Source organism: Phoenix dactylifera, chromosome 11, assembly GCF_009389715.1.
Source record: "Phoenix dactylifera cultivar Barhee BC4 chromosome 11, palm_55x_up_171113_PBpolish2nd_filt_p, whole genome shotgun sequence".
NCBI lineage: Eukaryota > Viridiplantae > Streptophyta > Magnoliopsida > Arecales > Arecaceae > Phoenix > Phoenix dactylifera.
In genome coordinates, this window is record NC_052402.1 from 20,113,931 (window position 1) to 20,133,628 (window position 19,698).

At 39.6% G+C, this 19,698-nt stretch overlaps 1 protein-coding gene and 1 long non-coding RNA gene across 2 annotated transcripts; both read right to left on the minus strand.

Moving 5' to 3' along the window:
- Positions 1 to 849: 849 nt before the first annotated feature.
- Positions 850 to 5,174, minus strand: LOC103698712 (disease resistance protein RGA2-like). Its single transcript, XM_039131852.1, has 2 exons — positions 1,340 to 5,174; positions 850 to 1,199 (listed from the first exon to the last, which is right to left on the minus strand). Exon 1 carries the CDS (start codon positions 5,073 to 5,075, stop codon positions 1,353 to 1,355), a length of 3,723 nt encoding a protein of 1,240 aa, XP_038987780.1. The 5' UTR covers positions 5,076 to 5,174; the 3' UTR covers positions 850 to 1,199; positions 1,340 to 1,352.
- A 312-nt stretch (positions 5,175 to 5,486) lies between these two features.
- LOC113461568 lies at positions 5,487 to 8,326 on the minus strand. The gene is made up of 3 exons (XR_005514176.1): positions 7,805 to 8,326; positions 7,009 to 7,101; positions 5,487 to 5,998 (listed from the first exon to the last, which is right to left on the minus strand). It is a non-coding gene; the product is annotated as an uncharacterized LOC113461568 (long non-coding RNA).
- Between the last annotated feature and the right edge of the window lie 11,372 nt (positions 8,327 to 19,698).

Genomic DNA, 19,698 nt, shown 5'->3' on the forward strand with positions numbered 1-19,698 from the left:
ATTCGGTTTGGTATAATGGTGTGGGTGGTGCATATATCTATGTCACTGCAATGAAAATAGTTATGAAAGGCTTCAATTTGTATGCTGAATAAGGCACCGTGCAACCTTCTACCAATATTTGCATGCAAAATGCTCAACAAATCACCTAATTTAGTTGTTCAATCCAGCCTATGACCGTCTTCAATTTGTGGTCTATATAATTCTTGCTCTCGAGCAATGCAATAATGAGAGCAGCCTCCTGTGATGCCTAGATACGCTGGAAGATGCTGAGCATGAATTTTTTGGACAATTCTTGATCGGGCCACGGCCTAAATTGTTTCCAGCGTCTTTACCTGAAACTTGTTTGCCCTTTTGTGGCATCATTGCCTATGAGGTTGATCACAAATTTGGAGCCTGGTTATGTTAATCTTGGATCTCCTCTTCTTCCGCTTGTGACTCGGTAGAGTCGATAACTGCTGCTACTATTTTGGGGCAGTCAAGCATGGTTCCTTCAACACTGATGCAAATGTTGCATTTGACCAAACAGCATTTGTTGGGCACTAGGAGTCCTGGTGGTGCTTCTTTTGTTTTTCTTCTTCTTCTCTTTCTTGCTCTCGCACCTTTTGTTTGCATATAATAGTGTGCAAATGAGGCCGGCGTACAATATTGGCTTATGAAATAGAGGCAGTCCTCCTCAATAGCCTGACCTCTCACCAATGTTGATGAAAGCAATATTTAACCAGTTTGGACGTATGTCCACCAAGAGGCTAAGTCAGGGGCTACTCGAACTATTGTTGTTTTTGGGAGAAAGGAGGGCTAAGCCTACCACGGACATTATGTTTATAAATATAAACCATATGATAGATACGGTTCAAGATAAGTCTCAGTCTCAAAAAAGACTCGTTTTTCATCAATAAAAATGCGTACTTACAGAGATGGTACATTCTCACTCACTTCTGCTGTAAATCATCAGTCCACGTATAGTTACAAGCTCTGCAGTTCATCATAGATACAAACAATCCATGTTTCGCTTTCTAAGAAGCAATCCATTTGCTACCGTTGGCTAAGTACAAAAGAGTAACAGCCATCTATTTGCACAAAAATATATTCCAGGCACATGTTATGAGAGAATCGGTGTAACGTGGAGAGCTGGTGCGGCAGCACCATACGAGAGATAGTTGAATGCTGTAAAACTTCTGTGTCGGCAATGGATGGAGACCCTGAAACATTTTCCAGTAAATACTTTTTCAAAAACAAAATCCAGTAAATAGAAACATTCTTCGGTGCTCTAAATAATGCAGTTTCCCCTAAGGAATAGCAAATAGAGAGTCGGTAAAGAGGGCGGTGTGATGGGCTGTACCTGTCTCAGTAGGCTACCAAATCACTATATGCGACTTTTTCATCATTTGTCTGTGCCTTTGCAATTGCTCTGTCAACACCGGATGACAATTATCGAAATCTAGAACTTCTAGGGATGAAGGCAGGCCCTTTTCTGGTAGCGAGTGGATCTCAGGGCAATTTGATATCGTCAAACGTTGGAGGGTGGAAAGGCTATGCAACTTTGTTGGTAGGGACTGAAGATTGTTGCAATTTTCAAGATATAGGCATCTGAGAGATTTGAGTCCCTGCAACCATAATTGCTCCTCTCCAGCGAACAATATGAGTTCAGTTGAGTCAATGATTTGGAGTGTTTCAAGTGAGGGCTGGGTGATTGTGGAGAACAACACTTTGACCAGGGCGGTGTCGTCGACGTGTAAGACGCGAAGACGTGCCGAACCCTCGCCCTGCTCTTCCTCATTTGCCAATACCGTGAGCTGAGGACATCTTCCTATATCTAAATGTTCAAGAGATCTGAGAGCTCGTGAGTCCCCTAGTGACCTCAGTTCTCCACAGTCCCTAATAGTCAAATTTGTGAGAGCAATGTGACCGAGCACTTCTGCTGGAAGAGATGTTATGTGTGGGCAGCGAACCAACTCCAATCGGGTGAGAGAAGTGAGGTTGTGCAAGCAGCCCGGTAGCGACTCATCTAGATGACCACATGAATCCAATATAAGCCATTGGAGAGAAGAGGGAAGGATCAGTTGCACTGCGGATGGGAGCATGGGACAGCCCCTGATTTCCAAGAAGATGAGGGAGAGAAAGTCTTTAAACCTTTCCATTGGCAACCGCACAACCTTTTGACAGTCAATAATACTCAAGCCTCTGATAGCCGGCAGGTGGTGTGACAACAGCCATTGTTCCAGATTTACCAAGTTTGGACACTCGCAGATACGCATGTGAGAAATTGAAGAGGTCCTGCTGCTGCTGTTGCCGCGCTGTGTCAGACTGCTCTCATCAGGAAAACCATGGTCTCTGTCCCATGATTCTGGGAGCATATTTATTCCCACATTCTCTAGGGACAATTCTCTAAGCGAGGGAGGGAGGCAGGGTAAACCCCTCAGCTTGGGACAGTACTGGATATGGAGCTTAAGCAGTCGAGGAAATGCTTGGATACCTTCTACGCCGAACCATTCTTCCCATTCCAGCATGTCTGAAATCTCCAGCTCTTTCAGCAACGGGAAAGCATTGACCCCTGGAGAGCCACAGACTTCAAGACCAATTTGCTTCACCGCATGCATATTTTTGATGCACAGAATCTCGAGGAATGGGAAGTGAACAAAAGTTGTACGTTGCCCGCAGCCTTGGATATTTTCTAGGCAAATAGCTTTCAAAATTTTGAGCGATTGTGGCTCCAGCCAACTTGGACGTCGGACACCACCATAGTTTCTGATTTCCAGCCTTCGGAGATTGGAATGTGGTTTGAGGCCTTCAAGTACCTCATCATCGTTCCCTGAGCTGGTGCCTCTACAAAAATTCCATTCTAAGGTCAATTCATCAAGGTACTGTTTATTATTCAGCTTAGCCTGACTGGCCTCTTCCTCACTTTCGATGCTCTCAAGATTTTTAATGCAAAGTCTTCCACGAAGCTGTATCATGTCCTTTAATTCTTCAATCTTGTGCCCTCTCTTCTTTACAACTTTGAATACCCGCAACTCTTGGAGAGATGTTAACTTGCCAATATCAGCCAACTTGCAAATTGTCTCCTCATCTGCTTTAAGCTGCCTCAATTTAACTAGGTTGGTCATGCGTGTAGGAAAATTTTCAATTGGGCAGCCAGATATATTTAACACCTCAAGATTGTAAAGGCTACATAGTGATTCAGGCAACCTTGGAATATAGGTGAAAGAGACATCAAGATAACGAAGATGTTTTAAATTGCCAATACTTTCAGGCAACTCTATGATCCCATAATTCCTTAATTTCAACACTCGGATCTTTGTTGACACTGTGAACAAGCAATCAAGCACAGAACAAAAGTTTGTATCATACAAATCCTTGAAGAAGACAAGGGTGCGTAGATTCTTAGAATTTGCAAAGTTCATTAGCGTACTTGGATCCAGATTCTCAGTATATATTGATAGGTATCGAAGCCTGCTCGGAATTTCCTGCCAGTTGCCATCTTCTATTCTTAGATGTTCGTCAGTTGAGACAGATTGTACTAGATCGTGTATCAAATCATGCATCACATATTCATCCTTCGATGAATGCTGAAAGAAAGATCTGCCAAGTAAATCATGAAAGTACTCACTCCCTACCTCTTCAATCTGCACATTTCCTTGAGGTACAATGAAGCCTTGTGCCATCCAGACTTGGACTAGCTCGTCTTTTCTGTACGAGTAACCTTTAGGAAATATAGAACAATATGCAACACACTGCTTCAGATATCCAGATAGGTATTGATAGCTCAACTGAAGGACCGGCATAATGCCATCTTCACGTTGTTTTAGTTCCCATATTTTACTGTCCATGATGGTTCTCCAGTGCCTCTCATCCAAGTCTAAATTCAATAGGCCTCCTAGCGTCTTTGCTGCAAGTGGAGATCCCTTCAGCCTGTCAGCAATCTTCCTGGCAATAGCTTCCAACTCAAGATGTTCTTTGGGGTTCTGAGAACCAAATGCTTGTCTATTAAAAAATTCCCAATATGCATCATTTGCTAAACCCTCCAAGAAGACTACCTCCATTGTGCCCATCATCTCTGCAACCTTGTGAGATCTAATTGTTACCAAGATCTTGCTTCCCTGTAGCCCGGACCTTAATGGCGCACACAGACGATGCCATTCGTTGGGGTCATCATTCCAGCTGTCATCAAGGACGAGCAGGAATCTCTTTAACATTATCTTCTCCTTAAGGATCTCTTGGAGACAATTCAAATTTTGGTGATCAGAGAGTCTCTCCCGAGTAACAGACTCTATTATCTCTTTAGTTAGCCTTTTCACATCAAAATTATCAGACACACAAACCCAAATCTTTAGCTCAAAATAACGATGCACCTTCGGATCATTGTAAATGAACTGAGCAAGAGTAGTTTTTCCGATCCCTCCGATACCGACCACTGGCAAAATAGATATACTATCCTTCTTTTGTCTCTTTGAACAAACATGGACAAGATCATCACCGGGTTCAGTTGCATCTCCTGACTTTAATAGTAGTTTTATCACCAGTTCTTTTTCTCTTTCTCGCCCAAATACTTCGGGTTCAGTTAAGAATGAGCTCGTCTCTCGTCTCGCCGATCTCTGATATATTTTTCCTTCATCATCTAAATCCAGGAGTCTGATGACTTTTTCCATATCATTAGCAATGCTATCTAACCTCCCCATAACCTCCCTCACTTTAGCCGCAACATCGTCATCTCGATTGAACACATTTCTGGCAAGTGTAAGAGAAGAAGATAAGAAGTTACCTCTCTGATTCTCTTGACTTTCAGCCTTTTGCTGCAGTACTTGGTATTCGAATTCGTCCAGCAAGTCTTCAGCATCATAGGCGGCATCTTTGAGTTCTTGGAGGATTTGGGCAAGGTTCTCATCTTTGGTTCGCCTCTTCTCCGCGCTCTTAAGGATCAAGCGTGTTCGTAGCAGGGTAGTCCGTAGCCTCCTGAGGTCATCCTGAAGGCCTGAGTGCCACCCGAACTGCTGGATGGCATCGGAGGTCACCTGGCCGACCAAGTTGTCCAGCACGGCGGAAGCGATGAATCCTCCAACTGATAGCAGTGCCTCCATATCGGTTGGTGGACAAAAGCGCCTCCTATAGGGGAGAGGGAGAGAGGGAGAGAGAGAGAGAGAGAGAGAGAGAGAGAGAGAGAGAGAGAGAGAGAGAGAGAGAGAGAGATTTTCTCCGGGGGAATAGGCTTGCTTTCCTGGGACGCGTGGATCACAGAATGATCTCTATTTTAGAAGGCAGGAGATTAGATAATGTTCAACAGGATCAGTCAACTTTTTTTCTCTCTCTTATTGTCATCCACACATTCAGCCGAAGAAAAATAGATTAAGCAAGGAAGTGGCTAGTTTAATCAATCGTACAGGTTGTCTATATATGATGTTAAAAAAAATTCATGACAAAGTGGCGGCCAGGCATCAAGCTGAACTAGTCAAAAATAAATATCGTATCCCGGCTGTTACTGGGATTTGGCATATTCAAGAGTCAATATTTGAAATAGGCTCCTTTAACTGTTTTGAAAAGGTTCAAATCTTGTACATGAGTATGTCTAGAAACACCAACAGCTGTACGCCTGTGATGCAAACTCGGCTACAGCCCAAAGGGTACACCTCTTGTTCAAGTGGGTGTGTATAGTTTAAGAAATGCGCCACGGCACCACTCTATTGGTGTAATACGCAGGGCTGCCACGGAGATCGGTCTACTTGGTGGGGAACAAAGTAGTATCTGTCATGCCTCAAATCCAATATTCAGGTCCGGCACACGACACGGCCATACACTCTTTAGAATAGAGCTCTGAAAAATATGTTAGGTCTAAAAATATAATACAACCTCCATATATGTAATCAACAATGATTTCAATTCATACTAAACAACAAAATGATCCAATTACAAAACTTCTTCATCCAACCAAAATTTGTGATACTCTATCTAATTATTCCTCCATCCGTGATCTCAACGATAGCCATGTACCATTCAACCTGCAATTCTGAAAAAAAGAAAAAGTGAAAGGGATGGTGAGCTTTACAGTCCAGTAAGAATCCCCACATATCCACACTAATATAATAATAATACAAGTTTGAAAACAGCAAAAAATGTTGCATACATCATGAAATCACAAACCAGCTATTAATAATGCTCGAATAATCAGTACAAAATATGTATATCAAATATCAATAGAAATCTAGTCATTCAAGAGTGATATAGCATACAATATCTCATAAATCTTCATTAATATTTTCAATGCTTTCCATTCCATTTCTTATTAATTTGATCCGAATCAATTATCTTTCGAACTTTAAGCTAAATTCTGGTCATGTTTCCGTCCCATGACAGAAAATTCAATAGTATCACATTTCCAGCCTGTGACGAGGCAACCAGTAGTTTCATATTTTTGGCCCGTGATAGGGCAATCAATAGTATCATATTTTCAACCTATGATGGGGCAACCAGTAATTTCATATTTTTGGCCTATGATGGACAATCAATAGTATCAGATTTCCAACATGTGATGGGGCAACCAGTAGTTTCATATTTCCGACCTGTAACGAAGCAATCAATAGTATCACATTTCCAGCCTGTGATGGGCAACCAGTAACAAGATAAGCCCAAAATCCTTATTCATTTAATCAGTTCACATTTACACATTAATTCTTTTTTAAACCTTATTTTCAACTTTTACTAACCACGGTTATGTTTTCGGTCCCTAATGGGGCAACCAATATAACATGGTTAGTCTAAAGCACCACATCCATTAGTCCGATTATGCAAGTGTAGGTTATGCTCATATATGTATCCATCATACTATCCATCACAAGCAAACATGGTCAAAATATGATTTAATATCAAAACAATCATAAAATCATTCTTGATTCTTACTTATTTGGATCATAGCATATCATACATATATATGTACAAAAAATCTAGATCATAGTATATCATACATATATAGATACAAAAATATTTATATTATGCATGTCGGTATATAAGGACTCTTACCTCTTCGCTGACAACCCAAATAAACTACTACGATCTACAAACCGGAGTGCGTAAGCCTCTGCTCAATATCCTCTTGTCCAAAAGATTGTTCTCCTACAAAACTCAGTCAATGTCAAAAATTATCCGACAACTCAGAACCCTCACTGATCTACTAAGGGTCCACCATCATGTAGAAATCTAGGACTACCCTCTGACTCCCTTCAACCAAAATTCTCTCGGATAAAGCTAGAGAGAGAAAATATTAAGAGAAAGAAACAGTATGAGAGAGAGAAATAATTCAAGTAGAGAGAGAAACTTCTGTAGAGAGAGAAATTAAAAAAAAACCAAGAGAGAGAGAGAGGAGAGAGAAAGAAGAGAGAGGCTCTCTTCTTCCCCATAATTGGGGAGAACCCACTCTCCCTCTCTTCTTGGAAGAGGGGTGACGACCACTAGGCGGCCCAGCCCGGAAACGACGACCGGACAACCCTCAGCTGCGATCATCGCTGGCGGCGACAGCCACTCCAACGATGGCCAAAGAAAGAGGAGCTCGGCTCGATGCCGCAGGTCCACAAGGAGGAGATTGCAAGAGGGAGGGAGAGAGAGAGACCCGGGAGGTGGGGTTGCTGGCATAGTGTCCGCAGTTCGTGTGGTGCGACAGCACCCTGCGGTGAGGCGACCAGCAGCGACGAAACCCGGAAGATGAAGTTGAAACAGGGCACCCCTGTTCGGACGGAAATTCGACGATTCGCCGACCCAGAAGGCCATGAACAGTAGAAACAAACTAGGAAAGAAGGAGAGAAAGACGGTCGACCCTTACCTCGGTCCGGCGAGGTGTTCCGACGACATTTTCCGGCGATGAATCGAAGAAGAAATCCGGAAGAAACGCTTGGGGATCGGCGGCGATTCTCGGGTCTTCATCGATGAAACTAGGAGGAGGAGGAATGGGCCTTAAATAGGCAAGCTCTCCGAGATCGATTCGAACTCTGTCGCCGGAAATGGAGGAGGAAGAAGACTCCGATCGGGAGTCTTCTCCTTCATCCTTTCGAGAAACAGGGCTCGCTTCAATTGGGCCTGGCCTCTTCAGGCCGGCCCACTAGCCCAGTTCGTAAACGGCTGGGTTATTATAGTACCAGAAAATAATATTTTAGAGGGAGATAGAAGTGGTACCTGTTAGATATTTTAAATAAAATGATATGTTTATTTATTTATTTATTTGTTGCATAGTGGCCCACATATTGGAAGATAAGGGTAGCTATTTGACTTGTTCAAACTAAAGGTTGTGGGATAGTTATCAGCATACATATAAGAGTTAGTTTCCTTGATGGGATGAAACTACTTGAAAAACGTGCATACAAGGCGTCCCTAGTCTAGCCATGTTGAAAATATAGTGCCTGCCATTTCCATCGTTAGACACTCAAAGAAAAAAGGCAAAGACCAGAAGAACTCCTTGTTCCCTACAATCTCCATTCTCAAAGTTTTCATCTCTCTAAACCTTCAGACAAACGACATCAAATCTGATCACATGGCTGGAGGTAATTCTATTTCCGCTGTGTTTAATTCATCTGTATATCATGAGGTTTTTAGTTTCTTATTGATATAACATATAGTTTTATCACAGTTCCTTGCATTTGTTTGATATATGTAAACTTGGCAGATATGGAAGTGGCAGACAGAGACTTTTGCTAGAGTCTTCATTTTGATATATATATATATATATATATATATATATATATATATATATATATATATATATATATATATATATATATATATATATTAGATTAGCATGGCCTAGCTGTCATGTGAACCATCATTAGCTTCATCTCGCATCCCAGAGGCCTCGAGGGCCGGAGGATAAAAAGCTTATATGAAAATCTATAGTTGCTACAGCTTCTGAGCTACTATAATAGCTTGTGTTTTACCACATCAGCTCTTTATCTACTACTACGTCAGTCTCTGAGCTGCTATGTCAGGTCCTAGTCTATCACGTTAGCTTACTACTTTAACTTTTGATCTAGTATATCAGTTTTTAGATACATTTCTGGTCTAATTTCCAAACTCAAGTTGGCACCTATAGTATCATCTTGAGTTTGAAGAGAGATGCTAGCATAATTTTAGGAACCATGTAACGACCTTTATTAGCCCATAATATATTTTTTTTGTTAGTGTGATTCTATATCAGTTTATATTATTTTTTTTGTATAAAGTCTGTACACAAGTATATATAATTCTTTAGATGCACCAAATTTAAAGAAACAGAGAAATATATTTTTTTATTTTTCTCTTCTTATTCGAATATTTTTAACATTCGAGCTGGCTGCTTCCTGCTCTTGCTGCAGTTGCTATGAACTTTCGAACGGTTTGATAACAGCTTTCATCGCAGAATCGAGGGGAAATCTAGTCTGGCTGATTAGATTCAAGACATTCAGAACAAGTTGCTATCTAGTGAAGATCTCATGAAAAAAAAAAAAAATTGTAACCCATTCTTACACCCTTTCTTGCTGCGCTGATGAGACTATGGATCATTCGGTTTGCTAGAATGGTGTGGGTGGTGCATATGTTTGTCACTGCAACAAAAATAGTTATCAAACGCTTCCTCAAATTGTCCGAGGCCCTACAAGACTCTTTAAGAGTTGTTTAGGCTAAACTACACCAATATTATGCTCATCACCAAGAAATCAAACTGCTCTCTGGTAAAGGATTACAGGCTGATAAGCCTAGAGAACAGCATCATCAATATATCATCTAAGGTCCTTTAATCTCATTTGAAACAAGTTATTAGCTTGCTTGTTGATAATTCACTGTTGGCCTTCATCAAGGACCAGCTAATATATCTGAGAGCTACATTTTGTTAGCCTAAATGCACAAATATAATTGATAAATTAAATATTTCTAATATTCAAAAACAGTAAATAAGATGGATAAACTAGCAAATAATTAACTTGACAATATAATAATAAAATAAAGAAAGAGAGAGAAGATGGCCTGTGGATCAAAGCACGCTGATATGTTGTCCCAGGAAAGTTTATGCCCCCTACGCACGAGTCTGCTGGTACAGATCTCCTAAAGATACGACGACCCAATACAGAACCACGTCTTCTCCATCAGTGCGCCTCTAGGGAAGAAAGAAGAGCACGTTCATGCTTGCAGATACCTCAAAAGAAACTTAGAAAAATTATGAGGAGAAGAAAATTTTCCTTTATTTCTTTCCTCCCCAATGATCCCTAGAGCCCTTTTTATCTAGAGTCTTGGAATAGGAAGAAGAGAAAATTTTGATTGTATTTGAAATGATCCCTAGAGCCCTTTATATAGGCTGAGGCACGTCAAAAGAAACAGATTCCCCTCCCGCGGATTGATGACGTGTCTTCTTGTGCTTATTTGATCCTTCGGCTTATTGCATCTTGGCCATCCATGTTTCCTTCCTTCTTCGAGGGGCCTTTCCATGCTTGCTCTTGCACTGGATGCATGACACTTGTCATGGCCTACTTCCTTTGGAAATTTTTTCATGTTTGCTCCCTTGCATGTGCACGGATGCTTACCACTTGGCCGTTGACCAATTTGGTTTTCAAAATTTTAAAATATTTGATTTAATTCAACAATCCCCCACATAAATTAAATATTTAAAAAAATTTAAAATCAAAATAAAATGCTGAGTATCTTATATTATGTAATAGGTGTAGGTACCTTTCGGTTTGAACCTTCACTTAGTGACAATTGATTACCTCTGTGGAGCCAAGATGGATTATGCCTTGAACCTTGGTCCATGGCTCAGATTTCATCAACAGCACACATAATATAGCGTGAGCATGCTCGAAGCGGATTTGCGCTTTACGACCATGCGCAGGTATCTCTTCATGTGTGTTATTAAGGAACAGCCCACTTTCCACAGTCGCAGCCTCACGACTACACGCATATAGGTGAATCCTAAAAAGGGTACGAGCAAGTAGGTACCTTGCCTCATGGGTCTCGGATTCATTAAGAGTAAAAACTCAACTTAACCCTTGCTTTTTATGAGCACTGTTGCCCTAGGGATGGGAAAAACAAATAGTGCCCCTCATTAGTCACCTATCTAGCTTGTTTCTACCCATTGAACCTTTTCAGGTTGGGTTACCACCGTGGTGACTTTACTTATGGGCTTAGCCCTATCCCCCTCGACAATTCTAGAACCACTGTTCTAGACAATCCTTTGGTAAGCTGATCAGCTAGATTCCTTTCGGATCTTACAAAATTTAGTGCAATCAAGTTATTCTTTAATTTGTATCTCAATGATTTATGGTGCACTTTCAAGTGCCTATTCATTTTCACATTTGCATTTTCTTGATTGCATTTATCTATAGTAGATCTGCAGTCACAATGAATAGATATAGAAAGTAATGGTGAAGTCACAAGAGGTAAATCTATCAGTAGATCTCTAAGCCACTCGGCCTCAATGCTAGTGGTATCTAAGGCAATCATTTCAGATTCTATAATGCTTCTAACCACTACAGTTTGTTTGGTAGACTTCCATGATACAGCTGCACCTCCTAAAAGGAAGACAAAACCAGTGGTGAATTTGGTGTCAACTGTATCACTGATCCAGTTGGGATCACTATAACCTTCTAGAACAGCAGAATAACCACAATAGTGTAATCCCATAGATATGGTACCCTTAAGGTACCTGAGAATTCTTTCTAGAGCAGTCCAATGATCATTATTAGGATTGTGAGTACATCTACTCAGTCAGTTCAAAAAGTATGCAATATCAGGTCTGGTATAATTTGCAAGAAATCCTAAGGAACCAATGATCTGGGCATACAAGGTTTGATTGACTGGATCACCTAAGTTCTTCTTTAGATGAAGAGATGGATTATAGGGAGTAGATACAGGATGACAATCAGAGTAGTGAAACTTTTTAAGAATCTTCTCCACATAGTGGCTTTGGGACAAAGTTATTCCATCTTCATTCCTCATGATTTTAGTATTAAGGATTAGGTCTGCTTCTCCTAAATCTTTCATGTCAAATTTTAGAGATAAAAATTGTTTTACTTCATTAATAATTTCTAAGTCTGTTCCAAAAATTAGTATATCATCTATATATAGACATAAGATTATGATTTTGTTATTCTTCTTTTTATAATATACACATTCATCTGTGTTATTAATTTTAAATCCATTAGTTAGAATTATTTCATCAAATTTAAGGTGCCATTGTTTGGGGGCTTGTTTTAGACCATAAAGAGATCTAATCAACCTACATACCTTTTTCTCTTGACCTGGGACAATGAAACCTTCGATTGGTCCATGTAGATCTCTTCATCTAGGTCCTCATTCAAGAAAGTGGTTTTGACATCCATTTGATGTATAACCAGCTTATGAATGGAAGCCAAGGCAACAAGGATTCTAATGGTAGTGATTCTAACTACAGGGGCATAAACATCAAAGAAGTCAATCCCAGATTTTTGAGTAAAACCTTTGGCTACTAACCTAGCCTTATATTTGTCTACAGTTTCATCTGGCCTAAGTTTCTTCTTAAAGATCCATTTACATCCTATGGGTTTACTTCCTTGGGGTAGGTCTGCCAATTCCCAAGTGTAGTTTTGAATTATGGATTGCATTTCATTATCTATTGCTTCTTTTCAGAAGGGGGCATCTAGAGATTTCAAGGCATCCTCTAAAGAAGTAGGAGAGTCTTCTATTAGGAATGTATAGTAGTCTTCTCCAAAGTTCTTTTCAACTCTAGTTCTTTTACTTCTTCTTCTTCTTCTCTAAATCTGGTTCTGCTAGAACTAGTCTCTAAATTATTATTGGTATTTATTTGATCATTTATCCTTATTTTAAAAGGAAATATACTTTCAAAGTAGATTGCATCTCTTGCTTCCATTATGGTGTTGTTATTAATTTCATTTATTTGAGAGTTAAACACTAAAAATCTATTAGCATTACTCTCAGTTGCATATCTTAAAAATATTGCATCTACTGTTTTGGGTCTAATTTTCTTTCTTTTATTTTCTAGAATTTTTACTTTAGCTAAGCACCCCCACACTTTTAAGTATTTTAAGTTAGGTTTTCTATGTTTCCAGATTTCATATGGAGTTTTATCATTATATTTGAATGGAATTCTATTCAAGATATAAGATGCAGTTACTAGTGCTTCCCCCCAAAGATTTTCTGGTGCACCTGAACTAATTAACATAGAGTTAATCATATCCATTAAGGTTCTATTCTTTCTCTCAGCTACTCCATTAGATTGGGGTGAATAAGGAGCTGTCACTTCATGAATTATCCCATGTTCTTCATAGAACTGGGTCAGCTCAAATGAGGTATATTCACCTCCTCTATCAGACCTTAAGATTTTAATCTTTTTATATAGTTGGTTTTCAGCCTCTGCTTTATAGACTTTGAATTTATTTAAGACCTCATTTTTAGTTTTGATAAGATAGAGGTGATAGTATCTAGAAAGGTCATCTATAAAAGTTACAAAATATTTGTTTTCACCTCTTGAAGTTCTCCCTGAGTCACATACATCACTATGTATGAGTTCAAGAAGATCAGAATCTCTACTTACAGAGTGAAATGGTCTTTTAGGTAATTTAGCCTCTACACATATCTCACATTTGTCATTATTCTTAAGTTCTGATTTTGGGATTAAATTCAAGTGCATTAATCTTTTAATTGAACTATAGTTTACATGTCCCAGCCTACCATGCTAGACAACAGGAGAGTTAATATGAAGAACAATAGAATTTTCGTTCATAGATGAAATAATTACATTCAGTTTAAACAACCCAGCACAAAGAAAACCTTTTTCAATGAAAGAAACACCATGGGTTACTACAACTTTATTTGATTCAAAAATAATTTGGTATCCTTGTTGGACAAGCAAGGATCCACTAACTAGATTTCTACGGATGTCTGGAACGTGGTGCACGCCTTGTAGAGTGAGGATCTTCCCAGAGGTATGTGTCAGATCCACTCGTCCCATTCCAAGCACGCGCGCCACAGCATTATTACCCATGGTCACAGTTCCTCTACATGAGACCTGATAAGATGAAAATCAGGAGCGATCAGAACAAACATATATACTAGCTCCGATATCAATCCACCAGTCAAGTGCTAATTGCGTCATGTTAACTTCAGGTATGAAGGAAATAGACCTGATAGCAGTCTCAGAGGAGTTAACCCCATAGGTCACCATGTTGGCCTGGGCGCCAGAAGTGGCAGGACCCTTACTTCTAGGTTGACGAGGAATAGTGATCTTGTAGAAGCATTGGTTGGCTATATGGTTGGTCTGACCACAGACAATACAACAACGAACAGATTCTCCTTCTTTTCTTTCTTCTAGTTTTGAGAGAAGTTGGATTTTCTGTTGTTGGGCTGAAAGGAGTTCCTATGGTTGAATGATTTCTTCTTGAAGGACTTGTTGTGGTTGGGACGGAAAGAGCGATTCTGATTTTTGGATTTGGGCTTGGATTCAACATTGTTGACTTTGGGCAAAGGATTGGAGGAGTGGAATTTTTCTCTAAAGCAATGTTGTTCTTCAATCCTAATAAAATTTAAGACTTGGGTTAGAGACAGATCACCTTGGGTGTGGCTCAAAGTCTTGGCAAAGTCTGACCAGGTAGAGGAAAGTTTGTTTATAATACAGGCAACTTAGAAAGACTCATCTAAGTGGGTTCCATTTGCCTGGAGTTGAAGAATCAATGTTTCATATTCATGGATTTGATCATTCATAGGTTTGGAATCAACAAATTTAAAATTGCTAAAGTCAGAAGCTTTGAATCTCTTTACCCCAGCATCATCAAGTCCATATTTATTTTCTAGGGTATCCCAGAGATCCTTGGCACTCTTAGCTATATAATAAATATCATAAAGCCTATCAGAAAGGGCTCCTAGGATTTTATGAAGACAGTGGTAGTTGGTTTCTTCTGGAGTCCTAGTGGAGGAGGCAGCATCAGTTTGAGAAGAGGAAGGAGCAGGGTTTGGGTTGTTGCGAGTAGAAGGTCGTGAAGCAGATGGGTTAGACCCACCAATGGCGGAGATCAAGCCTAGGGTGGTGAGCCAGAACCGCATTTGATTCTGCCACCTTCTAAAGTTTTGACCATCAAACTTTTCAGGTTTAACACTAAGATTTTCAGATGTGTGGGAAGCCATTAATTTGTAGCTTAACACAGTTTTGACACCTGTGGAAATGAGAAGGTTTATGTCAAATTATTGCACTGATATTTAATTTGAACTTTAGATGTCTAGTTGAAAAATCCAAAGAATAATAGCCAGATCAGCTCTAGATCGGTGGTGGAGCACTTGGCTCACTTAAGTACTAGCTTTTCTTGGGCACGTATGCTTTTTTGACAAGCTTTTCTTAGACACCGTTATTCAATAGATAATTTCACTAGATATCGTTCAATTATAACCTAAGTGCAATATTAAGCTAGCTCCTATGAATTAACCAATTTCTAAATTTTCGTTTGAATGGAATCTTAAAATTACTCTGTAAGAAGTCCAAATGGAGGTATTAATAAACCTCTTGGAGGTTAGGCAATCTAATGTTTTGCTTGAAAAATTAAGTATTAAAGTAAAGAGCATAAATATGGAGCAGCTAAAATATAACAATTTAAAATTATGCAGCAAAATATGTAATAAATGTAGCAATTTAAAATCTAGTGCTAACAGTACATAAACTTTTCTGGATTGTTAGCCTAGATGCACAAATATAATTGATAAATTAAATATTTCTAATATTCAAAAACAGTAAATAAGAAGAATAACTAGCAAATAATTAACTTGACAATATAATAATAAAATGAAGAAAGAGAGAGAAGATGGTCTGTGGATCGAAGCACGCTGATGCGTTGTCCCAGGAAAGTTTATACCCCCATGCACGGGTCTGCTGGCACAGATCTCCTAGAGATACGACGATCCAATACAGAACCACGTTTTCCCGTCAGTGCGCCTCTAGGAAAGAAAGAAGAGCACGTTCACGCTTGCAGATACCTCAAAAGAAACTTAGAAAAATTATGAGGAGAAGAAAAATTTTCTTTATTTCTTTCCTCCCCAATAATCCCTAGAGCCCTTTTTATCTAGACTCTTGGAATAGGGAGAAGAGAAAATTTTGATCGTATTTGAAATGATCCCTAGAGCCCTTTATATAGGCTGTGGCATGTCAAAAGAAGCAGATTCCCCTCCCGCGGATTGATGACGTGTCTTCTTGTGCTCATTTGATCCTTCGGCTTATTGCATCTTGGCCGTCAATGTTTCTTTTCTTCTTCGAGAGGCCTTTCCATACTTGCTCTTGCACTGGATGCATGACACTTGTCATGACCTACTTTTTTTAGGAATTTTTCCATGTTTGCTCCCTTGCATGTGCACGGATGCTTGCCACTTGGCCGTTGACCAATTTGGTTTTCAAAATTTTAAAATATTTGATTTAATTCAACACATTTCTGCTGCAAAGGTCATCTCCTTCGGTAAGAGACTTGAAGCCAAATGTTTATTGTTTTAATAGGATTTTGAAAAGGTTGATAGAATCTCTTGGGAGTTTTTAAACGAATTGCTGACAAAGACAAGGTTTGGCCCTTGCTGGATTTCTTAATTGTCAGCCTTGCTGCATTCAGCCAGCTCTACGGTAATCATCAATTGGAAACAACGCAAATGGTTCCAAAACAAAAAAGGTCTGAAACAAGGAAACCCCTCTCCCCTTTGTTATTTATATGAGGAAACAATGTTCCCATCAATGGAAAAGTAGAAAGGAGATGGAAAACAGTGCATCCCATCAACGGAAAAGTACAAAGGAGATGGAGAGCCATCTCCCTCCATATGCCGCCCCATCGAGCCTCGTTTCTACACCTGACTCACGGAGATCCTCGCGAGATTGATCCGACGCTGGCATTGTCTCAACAACCTCAAATTGATTCTCTACAACTATGAACCGATGATGGGCCTAAAAATAAAGTTTCAGAAGTCGAGTTCGATCGGTACGGGCATGTCCACAGCAAAGAGACAGTCAGTTGCTCGAATTCTGGGCTGCCAAACGGCTAGTTTTTCATTTCCTTACCTTGGTATCCCACTTTCAGCAAAAGAAAAAACCTTGGTATCCCACTGCATTACTCGACCTTGCAAAGAAGACACTGGGAAGTTCTACTGGAGAAGATCCAGAAAAGGTTAGTAGGGTGGAAGGGAGATGCTCCAGCGCTCGCTGGATGCCCTAGCCCAGCACCATAAATGCGATTTGATTATATGAATCATACTTGCTCTAAGTTATATTTTATTTATTATCAATGGTGACCCCCTATGAAGTCATGATTTTGATGATTAATATGGTCCGTGGACTGGGGCCCATCTTGTGCAACATGATCTCATTTCACTTCAAGGAGGTTATTTTCTATCTCAATTAAACTGGTAGATTTTTTTTTTTTTTTGATTGAATGGAAAAATCATACCACTTTAGTATGAAGACATCATGCAAAATTGGAAAATATAATATCACGAAATGGAAGGAATAGCTCGAAATGGAGTGCAACTCATAGAATATTCAAAGACAATCTCTGATCTGGTTCAATCGGAGGCAATCTGCAAAGTGGAAAAGCTTCTCTAATGGTACACGGATCAATCCCCTTTAGAGCATAGAATTTATTTATTTTTTATACAAAATTAGGCAAAAAATAAAATGGAGAGAATAAAAATGATGTTAGTGTGAAATGCTTCCACTAATATTACTTACAAGGGTGCAATTCAACCTTAATTGAATTTTCATCAATAAATAAACAATTTTAATACAACACGAAATTTCATGTCATTAAAATTTTAGATTGAATTGTATGGGATCAGGTCAAGGTGGTTTAGATTGGTTCATTTAACATTTGACACATTTCAGATCTGGTTAGTAAATGGCTCGCTCGAGGAAAATATATTACCTAGAGCCAATCCAATTTTGGAGTGAATCATATTTTACACTTAGGACCCAGAGGTCTAAAACATCATATCAAAGTGACTATAACCAAAGCAGCTCCTTTTGCCACCCTAATCGGAGCCTTGCCACTCAGATCCATAATTTTAGGTGACCTCATTCCTTATATTGCTTACCCGGGCAGAATTCAAGTTTGTAAAACATCAAACAGATCCAAAATCTACTTTGGTCAAAGTTTTAAGGCTCAAGCAACCAGACCTTTCCTAAACCTAGCTCAATGCTAATGATTACAAGTTTGCTTCAGGGCCTGTTCCTCGGTATAGTTAGTACTCCATAATGTCAGACAGTGAAGCTTACACTTGTTCAGTTGTTATGACGATTCACCAGGGCCTCTTTCCTCCTCCCTTTTCTGCTCACTCCTAGGGGTTTGGACCCCCACAAAAGGGGCCACTCAAACGGAATATTGCGGCTTTGCTATCATACACTGTATATGTCTAACAATCAACAAATTAACATCAAAGCAAATCCAATTAAAAAGATTTCTAGTGATCTCCACCATTTGACTTAATGTAGCAGGCACAGGTCCAAATTTTATAGATTAGCATAGCCTCAGCATGCATATGTTCACATCCATCCACTCGATTGACCTTGACTAACCAACTCGTGATTGTTACCAATTGGATGATTTAGATCCACCATGGTCCATTTGGATGTCTCAACCAGATTGAAGGACAAATCCTATTGGCTCTTCCGGATCACAAAGATCCTATACATACCCTAGAAATTGGCAGTGTAAGAGATGCCAATTGCCAACAAGAAATCCTGCACCCTTTGCTCCATCCAGAAAATGTATCCAACAGTTGAAGGGGAACTTCGCTTGGAAACCGCATGGTTTCTTTGTCACCCTATCTGGCATAAGCTTCCACCACAGCCAATATCAACCACCGAAGATCTTGTGTATACCTCTAGAACCACCAGAGATCTCGAGAATATCTCGTGTATTTCTCTTCCAAATTTTTCTTTCACTACTATTGCTTAATTTAATTAGAGATTGATCTGGATCCTAAGCCGGTACATTTGATCGACACTGAGTACCATGCCATTCTACATGATATCAGAGCTATAGATTTTGAGATTGATAGTCGTATGTTTGTAGCTTTACATTTCCAACGTTGGTTAGATACATGCCACACCCTTGCTCCATCCAGCCTATATATGACCTTGTTACAAACTCTCACATCTATTGTGTCAAAGTCTCTGCTTCTGCTCGGTAACTTAGTTTATCTGGTGAACAATATCATTTTCACCTTTTACATTGTTATGCTCTATACAACATAAATAGGGCTGGAAATGGGTTGTGTTGGGCCGGGCCACACAACTCGAGCCTGACCTAAATATTTTTGGAGTTTTGGGACGGGATTAGTCTCAATTTTTTTTGGAAAACCTAGGCCTAAGCTCAACTCGAGCCAGGGCTCAACCTAAACTCAATTAGGTCAGCCCGAATTTGTGGAGTACACTGTGATCCATAGATTCACAAAAGGATTTCTCATTGATACTTCAAAATTCTGATTATTTTAACATATTTTTGAATCACATTCAACTACTATGTCTTCAGAAGATTCTACAGAGGCTTGAAAATACCAATATTCAATAGTTGTTAGCCCAAAGATTTAAGGAAGGATGATGAAAGGTTTAAGACTTGTTCCATCCTTGTTTTGGGCCTTATACGGGGCCTATCTCGGGCTCAGCCAATGATATACTCGAGCTCGGCTCAAAAAATAAATAGGCTCTATATTTAAACCCAAATCTTACCTGAAATATTTCGAGCT

What these genes read in the sequence shown, in the direction of transcription:
- LOC103698712 (XM_039131852.1), bottom strand. Translation starts at nt 5,075, where the DNA reads ATGGAGGCACTGCTATCAGTTGGAGGATTCATCGCTTCCGCCGTGCTG.